General features: G+C 39.6%; 1 protein-coding gene across 4 annotated transcripts in view; it reads right to left on the bottom strand.

Moving 5' to 3' along the window:
* Positions 1–247: 247 nt before the first annotated feature.
* Positions 248–10,094, bottom strand: part of INO80D (INO80 complex subunit D) — a 68,966-nt gene continuing 59,119 nt past the window's right edge. For all 4 annotated transcript variants that reach the window (XM_029224964.1, XM_029224963.1, XM_029224965.1 and 1 more), the window contains one exon: positions 248–9,580. In XM_029224964.1, the coding sequence (XP_029080797.1) occupies positions 8,415–9,580 (1,166 nt within the window). In that variant the 3' untranslated portion in view covers positions 248–8,414. The remainder of the gene's footprint in view (positions 9,581–10,094) is intronic.

The raw sequence follows: 10,094 nt of genomic DNA, 5'->3' as shown, positions 1-10,094 counted from the left end.
TGCCGATGCAGGGGACGCGGGTTCGTGCCCCGGTCCGGGAAGATCCCACATGCCGCGGAGCGGCTGGGCCCGTGAGCCATGGGCGCTGAGCCTGCGCGTCCGGAGCCTGTGCTCCGCAACGGAAGAGGCCACAACAGTGAGAGGCCCGCGTACCGCAAAAAAAAAAAAAAAAAAAAGTATTATATACAAAATTTGTATCTTCTGGGAAATTTCAGAGACAAAAGATATTTAAAAGAAATGAGTGAAATATTAATGAAATATGGCTAAGCCAAATGATTCTGGCTAGAAAGGACATAATAAAGGGAAAAAAACACAATGAAGTGTGATTTTTAAATGTTGAGAGATTGACTTAGAAGGTAATGAAGATGAAGAATAGTGAGACTGGCAAGTAAGTACAGTTCTAAGAGGAACTCATAAACAAGACTATAATCCTAAGGACTTCCATCTTTGTATGCTCTGACGATTACCCTAGACTGTCACCTCTTCTTGCTTATAGAATAATCCAGAATTTTCCATAGACGTATAATCTTGCTTAACAAAGGCTGTTTATCTATTATACACACACTTTTTTTAGGGAAATATATGTATGTATATATTTATCTATACACACACATATACATACGTGTATATATAGATTTATACAAATGTATAAATAAACATAATACTTCTCAATCTTTCCACTGACAAGGCAAGTTCACATTCAGCAAAGTGCCACCACATCCCATATACACATCTCTGTACAGATATACACAAAAGGGTCTATTTTCACCCTTCAATCAGGGGGAATTTATTCTAGCAAATGCCATAGTAACTGAAGGGAGAAATGGCACCAATACAACCTCCCTTCTTTCATTTGCATGCATATGTACAAGAAATACGCAGATTTTAAAAACCTATAAAGCAAAGAGTGAATGAAACTGGGAGATGCTGCAAAAAATACAACTGTAAAAAGAACAACGTACAAAGCTTTCCCAGGTCTTGAGTTATCTAAGATGAATGAGGCTTCAAAGGTAACTACAAACTCAGATGGATTATTAGAAGTTGTTTTGACATGTTTCAAAGTATATGATTTTTTAATATTAAAAATAAATGTGATCGGAGCATTTAATAACAACTCTAGCTTTGACTATTTTAGACCACCAGATACTTCAGTAATGAATGTATAGCAAAAAGACAAAACTCAAAATATAGGAATGTATTTTTTTTTAAATTCCAGATAAATCAGGTAAATAGTCAAGGGTAGCATAACTTTTCGTATAGCCAAAATATGGGGGTTGGGGGGGCATGCTAACTTCATAAATAACAACACAACTGAATAACTTTTTTTTTTTTAATTTTGGAAATAACTGAAATCAACCCAGCTTTGAAATGTTCATGGTGAAATGATCCCACCAACTCTTTAAACAAAGCTGCCCCTTAAAAAATGGCATTCTTTATAAAAGGCCTATACTTTTCTTAATTTCACCAAGAAAAGGTGATCAATAATATCTTATAACTCAGAAGATGAAGAAATCTATTATTAACATAAAAAAGGTTCAGCTGATCTCTGGTCCCATCACCCCAATAGATAAACACAGCTCATGTCCAGGTCTGTTTCTCTTATTTTTACTCTCAAAAGTGAGAGGCTGGTCTTTAGAACCTGCTGTTTCTTGAGTTATTTTAAAAACATAGCATAAGTTAATCAAAAGGTTAAAATAAAATGCACATGATATCAGAGCTAGCCTTTTAACATAACATAATCAAGAATTTGGTGTATTTATACAACAGAGACGATGAGAAAGTAACTCCAATACCCTCAACTAAATAAATCATATTTCTACTATACATTGTTACCTTTTTCTCTTTTTACCTAAGCACACATTCATCTCTCTCACACACGTGCCCCCAATGTATATTTTTGCATGTGTGTAAAAGCACAGACATATACATGCACACAAGTACTTTAATTCTATTTTTAAGTCACAGTGGGAATTCCTTAGTGAGGAGGGATAAAAAGTTCCTGAATAAGACACTGAGAACATCTAGATTTATTATTTTCTCTATTTTACTTCCCAACTTAACTGTAATTAAAGAATAAATCCATAGGAAATAAAAGAGGTTTTAAAAACTTAGTTTACAAATTCCAGCTACAGTAGTTGGGAGCTTTACTTGATCTATGTATTTCTATTTACCCTGTAACTAAGCTTCTAGCCATCGTAAGTGTAAACCACAGATCATTTACTAAAGAGACATCATTCTCAACAGTTCTATGAGCAGTAATAAATGGTCTAAAGGTGTTCTATGTTTTGAGGCCCCAGGATATCCTTTTATTTTATATATCTGCAAGGTAGCAAAGGATAGCTATACACCTTGACACGGCAGAGATCCAGTGTAAAAAGGTGCTTCACTAGTTTGTTTTGTAAAAAAAAAAAAAGAAAAAAAAAAGCTCATATATAATTTTTTAGCTATTAAACACATAGGCAACATAATTCATTACACTCAATACAGCTTTAGTATAAAACTTATAATTTATGAGGTGATGTTAATAGTATAAATTAATATACCTTTTCTCTTAAAATCTACAATAAGTATTCTGAAAGCTCATTGGGGAAGGAAATTTTTTAAATAAAAGTTTTAAAGCTGTGCGTGGTGGGAAAGGATTCTGTATGCTGAGGCTGAGATGAGAGCCTGAAGGAGAAGGAAAAGCGTCCCATGCAAGACACCGTGGGCTACGAAACCAAATGTTTTCTCTTTCTTGCGCTCTCTTCAATGATGAGTCACCTTTAGCTTCTTTTAAAACTATTTTCTTATTTTAAAAACTGCCCTAATTTCCACAAGGAATCCCTGAGACATACTCAACACTATACAGTGAAAAGAACTATCACTGTTGAGAGGAACTGATTCAACCCTTCAGAGCAGATGAAGACACCGTCACAAGCACCAAACCTCCCATCCCTTCCACACTCCTCGGCTGGAGCCAACTGTACCTCAACAACGCAGGGTGGAGTCATTTCAGGGCAAATCAGTCTATTCCCCAAGTAAAAGCAAGGGTGGCATTTAGCTGCATTAGATTAGAGCCTTCTGCACGGCATGCTGAAAATTTTTCCAAGGGTAACTTTGGGTGCATATACAGCTTACTTCAGTGGTCCCCAGCTTAAAAAACAAACAAAAACCAAGTGAAAGAAGATTCTATTACTCTTAGGAGGCCAGGAGCAGTACAGATTGTGTGTGTGTGTGTGTGTGTGTGTGTACTTCAGTGCCGTGTGTGTGTGTGTGTGTGTGTGTGTGTGTGTGTGTGTACTTCAGTGCCGGGTCTCTAATAAGACTGTTTTTGGACTGAACTTCAGATCACCAAAACCCTGCCACTCAAAAGTAGCCAAACAGCCCCAAGATTTGGGAACCTGGGGTAAAAAAAGTCATTTCAAGTTTGCTCTCTTTTTTTCTCTCTGAAATGCCATGTTTCTTTTTATTTGCTCTGTATCACAGTGCGGAGAGGAAAGCTAACAAAAAATAAGAGCTGGAGTGAAAAGAGAATTTTTGCTATTTAGAAATAAGGCTAAGTCTGACCCACAATTTTCGCATTAATGACACCGGTCATTAGGAGAGACATAATTATTCATTTATGTTTTATGTTTTCTTTCCTAACTCACTGGTTAGGAAAGAAGAAAATGCTTAACGGATATCCAACTATGTCCTTCACTGATATCTTATTACACATCTTTTGAAAGGTGGCATTTAAAAAATGCTACTTTAATCTACTGAACATGGATTTCGGGCCCCTCCAGAATATGATATTGGAAAGCTTTATAAAGTTCAGAATATTAAGAAGTCATTACATTGTTTCACTTTTCTATAGAATGCCCATGAAAATTCAGCTGTTTTCAATGTATTGAGAGAAAAAAAAAAAATCTACGTTCTATCACATATATATTCCCACCACCCCCCTCCACCCCATCCTCAAGAAATATATTTCTTGTCAGGAAAAAATCCTTGGAGCGATGTAGGTGTCTGTGATGAAAGATCTGGTATGACTACATTTTCTTCCAGGGAATCCTTTAAATTGCCTCATTAAACTGCAGAGTTCTGTTGACCACTTAAAAGACCACTGTATTATTCTATATATACCAGATTAAAAACAGAATTTAACAGAATGTTAAAAGAAGGCTAAAAAGAAAAAGGATGAAGAAACTGGAAACGAGACACCTAAACAAAACTTAAAGGAATTTCTAACCCTATAAAACTTGAACTGGTTCGCCTGGTGGTGTTACCATCCTCGTTTTCTTGCGATACCATCCACAGCAATCTTTTGAACTAGCGGGAAGAAAAGGCAACGTGCCCCACACAAGCACTACAGACGAAGCTACCACCCGTCACCACCACTCCCACCATGCAGGGGCACAGGAAGGACTGCAGGCAGGTATCAGTGAACTCACAGGATGGGCGTGACCTACATAGGCTCAAATTCTAGTGCCCAATGATAAAAGCCCAATGGTAAAGGTCAACAGAAATATAAATTTCTTCATGTAAGAAGCAAATTGTACAGCTAGGGCATCTGCATGTATCACGGACACGGTTTCCTTCCAAATCAAAGAACTGTCTTTGCCTCTGTGGATTATGATCACTGACTGAGAACGAGCTCTGATAAGGAAAAGCTTTAGTGTTAGTCGCAGAAAAGTGATGATTCTTAACTTGCGGTTGAGAGGTTGGGCTTATTAAAGAAATAAATCTTATAAATAACTATTTGGCAAAGATAAAGTATTAGCTTTCGTTAGCCTTAAACCGCTCAAGACAATAACTACAATTTTAAGGAAAAGAAAAAAATTTTTTCCCAACTTTATCTCCATACCTACTATTTGCTTCTCATTAAATTATACTCTTTTCATGGAAGGACACTAGACACGCCGTACTGCCTGCCAACGTGAAATTGCTCAGGAAGTCATTTATGAAGCAGTTCTATCTCACATGGTGGGTTACTAGGGAAAATAATCCTTTGCCATATAAGCTATGCGACGATAATTAGAAAATTTTTCCATTGCATAGTCTGTCACTTGGTGGGTTAAATGTAATTGCTATTTACTATTGCGAATTGTTAACTAACTACATAACCTACCCAGATGTGCAAATTGCTAAGCCATTTGTACAGAAGAAAAACAATGTCTTAAGTACTTTAATTAAAATAATACTAACAATTATGCAGAGGGTGTAAAGGACAAAAACACATCTTTCCTTCGGATGCTACAGATCACAGCCAGTGAATATTATACATTAGAATGGAATTCAGATTCTCAGAGCACAGAATGTATCCATTAACTGCAGCAACTTTGTAAATTAAATCACATTAACACAATCTAACTGGCCTTTATAAATGGTCCCAAAGTACTGCAGAAACAGAGTGAACCTTCTTTGCCACTACTTCTCATGAGTTTAACACTAGAGTGAAAGCTAATATCCACCTAATTAGATAGAACCTTATATAAAATTTGTTTTTGATTCCAGTATTGCCTTATTATAGAATAAGTGCTATTTTAAAAGACACTGATTTTCATATTTCTGGAGTAAAAGACACTTCATTCCTTTCTTTACATATTAATAGCCAACCTACTACTAATAGACTAGAATTGCTCCATTAGCTAAAAGAACAACATAACAGATATCTCTGGGCTCACAGATGTTCTTCTCTCTTCCAAAAAGGGACTCACAAGAAACAGCAAGAACAAACAAGTCGCAAGCTCGGATATTTGTTTTGAAGTAGACGAAACGAGAAGAAAAATTTGTTTTTTTGCTAACTCCTCAAACCTACACTGGTACTTTCTACGGGTGCCCTTTCTTCAGCTATCATCGTGGGCATCTACACAAAAATGAATTTACTCAAAGTTTTTGGTGTGAAGCTGTAACTGGCAACATTCCTGATCATTTCATGCCTCCTTAGCAGAAAGCAGAAAAGGGCTTAAAAATGCACAGAAAACAGAAAATTGCAAACAATAAAATGTGCAACTTACTGCAAACTCAGTTTTGATAACTGAAGAATTTTAAGCAGCTACCACAAGGGACAAATAGCCAGAAAAATTCAGATCAACGTCCCATGGACTTGCCCTTCACTGTCAAAGAAAGGCTGATGAGAAAGTCAATGTGTATGTACCACTTTTACCTCCGTAAAAAAGAAAGTCAATGGGCTGCTCTGCTACAACCTTTAATTAGTACACAATGGAGACGGAATCGAATCACTGGGAATGGACAGTTATCTCGTGATGATTATAACGGGATGTGAAGAGTTTAGCAAACTAAATGACACTTTTGAGCAGAGGTAACTACTCATAATCATTTCATTACAGTACATTAAAATAAAAAAGCTTACTAACATAGGTTCACAGGTGAAAAATATTCAGATGATCTCTTCTCACCCTTCAGAATAGAAATTTACGGTGCTACCAAATATAATTTTGCTTTGTGACATAGTTTTATAATTTAGACATTTCTCAATCTGCAGAAAAGGCAAAGCTATTAAAAAATAAATCTTCCAATCAATTATCATGATTAAAAAAAAAAAACTAAATATATTACAAACATATTTTTGGCCCACAAAAAGAAACTTCAATAAATACAAAATAGGGCATATAATGATTTCATACAGTCATGTGACATTTCCCCTCCATAATCTCAGGCACGTTTTATCTGCATAATGCCTGCTGATTACCATCATTCCTTTAAAAAGCAGAGAAAGGAAAGCTTTCAAAAGAAGGGACTGGTTAGAATTAGCACGGCATAAAGAGCACACATATAGGAAGTAGGAAAATACATCCAAATCTTTACCTATTGAAAAGGAATTAAGATCAAATATTCCCTGACAAATGAATTATTATATCCCATCATTAATAGATATGTTCTCTCTACTCATCTTAAAATATATATATGTAAATTAGACTAGACTCAGGTATAAATAGCCAATGGTATCTCAAGGGACAGTGAAACCTCTCAGCAAAAGCAGAGTACAGATGCCTTTAAAATCTAGTTCCACCCTTGGGCGGGGGGATCGGGGGTCGGGGAGAAGGCAGGTAAAAAGAAACCTCACATATTCATTTCATAGTCACCAACTTACTAAACTATCCAATGGGATTTTTAACCCTAAAGTTCTGGTACTTAAAAAAAAAAAAAAAATTTTCCCCAAACTTAAACCTAAATACTTAAATTATTTTAAAAGTACCAAAGGGTGGGTAAAATTTGTCTAATTTCCATATTCCGCTTTGAAAGAAACTTTAAAATGTGTATCCTTCAGATATTACACATCACTTCACAACTGGTACATTGATTCTACAAGTGTCTTCAACATTTTACAAATCTTACCAAAGAATCACTACTGTAAACATGAAAAATTCAAAAGCAAAAGATGGATCAAGGAGTTCACAGATCCCATCTTTCCAAACCTATCTGACCTATCCTGCTTTTCACATCAAAATATTTTAATTACATCTTGCGAATATACTCCATGGAAGAGGGATTTAGAAACAAATGCATGTCTAAAAAAGGCAATATAACCAACCACCAGACCTCAGAATCGCAGCAACCCTGCAGTCCCTCCAGGCAAGCTTTTCACGACATCTGCAGGGCACTGACATGAATTCAGCTTTTTGTGTTCTGGGCTAACTTAGCAGAAAAGGGTTGTGCTATTCACGCCACCAGACCACCACCCTTCTCCATTCAGGAAAGTCAGTTAACTCAGTGGGAAAGAATGACCAACCTTATCAGGGCTGTGAGATGTGGGAAAGGAGAAGAGCCTTCTACTCATTAGGAAAGAAAAAAAAAATAACAATGGGACAGCTGCTTCCTGCCCTGCACAAAAACACACGCGTGGGTGCACACATACACACAGGCAGTTAAAAGACTAATTTTTTTCTTTTTAATTAAACATGATCACAATTAGGAATGGAATCCTGGCCTCATGTGATGTTTAGCAGTCGGTGCTAAGTCAGAGCCTTGATCTGCCTCTACACACCATTTGCCGTCTCTTACACAGGAACTCAATGAATAGGCTCATTCCATTTAGAACCACCTATGTAAAGACCTGGTATTAGAATGGAAAGCATTGATCTGAATACTAGGAAATAGTAAAGGGCACTGGTAATCTGAGGTATCTTTCACTTCTAGGACTTGCTGCTAAAAGTCGATTCTATCCAGTCACTGTGCTGAGCCACTAAGGAAACCACTGGGGGAGAGTGGACCTGCCAGGAGGGAATGAGCACCAGTGCGAAGGGGCACATGTGAACACTGAAGCGAGGTCCACTGTGGGGTAACCTGCTTGACTGGAAAAGGGAGTTCTCCTCTAGTCCCCATCTGTTATTTTTAAAATCTTCTTTAGGAAAAGGGGAGAGAGGTGATAAAGAGGAAAACAAGATAGAAAACACCAGGTTCCCCACCTGCCTGCAAGCACACAGATACGCTCAGTTAGGGGAGGTAAAGGGAGAAGACGCATTATTGGTACTTGTAGCTGTGGCACCTGTCACTGTGAAGCCTGTGGGAGGCGCTATTGAGCTGTGGCTGGGCTGCAGGTCCTTGGGGATGCCACTGTGAGAACTCAGCTGGTGGCCGAAGGCTGCGCTGAACTGAGGGAGTTGCTGCTTGGGAGAGGTGGAGGCCAGCAGTTCAGCAGAAGGCCCCATGCCACTGAAGCTGGTCTGCGGTAACCCCGGAAGCACACTGGAGCTGCTGGGGGTCACGGTGGCGAAGGCAGGCTGTGTGGTCTCTGAGTTCGAAGTGGTGGGTGGTGTGGATAGGGAAGTGGAAAGAAGATGTCCATCTGCGCCGAGAAGGTTGCTAAATGGAGAGGGATCTCCGAGGCTGACAGGGAGATTGCCCCAGTGAGTTCTGGGGTTTACGACTCCTCCAAGTGGCACCTCAAGTTGGGCTGGGAGCAAGTGCTGCGCCATGATGGGCATCTCTGCTGAAAAGGTAGCTGCCATATTATCACCAGAGTAAGATGTTGTGTGGGGAGAGGTGATATGGTCGCTGTAGGGAGACGGCACGTGCTCACTATCATAATGGCTTCCGTGGGGCGAGGAGTGTGAATGATCACTGCTGTATTGCTGTCGTGAGGTGATTAGGTCATCTGCCTTGCTCAGCAGCTGGGCAGGATGTGGCCTCTGCGAGGCATGGCTGCCATCATGAAGTCCATGAAACTGTCCTGGGAAGGCTCTCTCCCCAAGTGCACTCTGGCTGATCAGAGTGGCAGAAGTAAGGCCAACGTTGGCTGGGGCAGAGAACTGCCCCTGGATCTGCCCTGCCAGGGGTGTAGGTGGGTTAGACAAGGTAGCAGAACGGAGCAGGCTCTCATCCAGCTCTAGACTAGAAAAGTTGTCGTGTACTATACGCCCATTCAGCAGCTCCCCCAGGTCCGTGTTTACCTCTCGGCTCAAGGACTGAATTCCTGAAGCTCCAGTCCCTGTGGAGAACACCCCTATTCCTCTGTCTGACAACTCCTGGACGGGCACACCATCTGACTGGGTGAGCACCCCAATGGTACTCAGGCACTCAAGAGACGTCACGGCCTGCAAGGCCCGCTCAAGCTCCTCGGCTTCTTCGGTGGTGGGGAGGAGGTCCCCGTTCTTGCCTGAGTAAACGAGAGCCATCAACAGTCAGCAGAGCTTTCACCGCCCCAGACCACAAAAATCATACAGCGGAATTATGTGTAACAATATTCTATTAAGGATCGGATGCAAAGGAAAAAAGTGAAATATTCAGCTGCAGGACAGGTGTGAGGGGTCAAGCTGTCCCGGAACCTGAATCACATCTTCAGTTCATTTACAGCACTATCAAAATCCGTCTGAGCGAAGTGTTCAGTGCTTAGGAGTCTAAGCATTACCAATTTAAAACACGTGGTGACTATCTGATTTCACGTATGTTTTTACCCGAAGCTATATTAACGTCATTAAAACGGAAAACATGTCAAAACAGTTCAGATCTGAGACAAAAGGCTGTGTGGGAGGAGCCGCCTTTGTTCCTCTACTCTTGGGCTCTTCCAGCTGGAAGGGCAGCTGTGAAGCCTACGATACAGAACTCACGTGCATATCTCACCGCAACACCAAGCACTCAGCTCACTTCATAGGTTACCTTTTGAAATGCTT

The sequence above is a fragment of the Monodon monoceros genome, unplaced genomic scaffold (genome assembly GCF_005190385.1).
Source record: "Monodon monoceros isolate NGI ecotype Baffin Bay Population unplaced genomic scaffold, NGI_Narwhal_1 Super_Scaffold_16, whole genome shotgun sequence".
In the NCBI taxonomy this organism is placed as follows: domain Eukaryota; kingdom Metazoa; phylum Chordata; class Mammalia; order Artiodactyla; family Monodontidae; genus Monodon; species Monodon monoceros.
The sequence above is the reverse complement of the archived record's forward strand: the minus strand, read 5'-3'. Positions and strand labels throughout refer to the sequence as shown.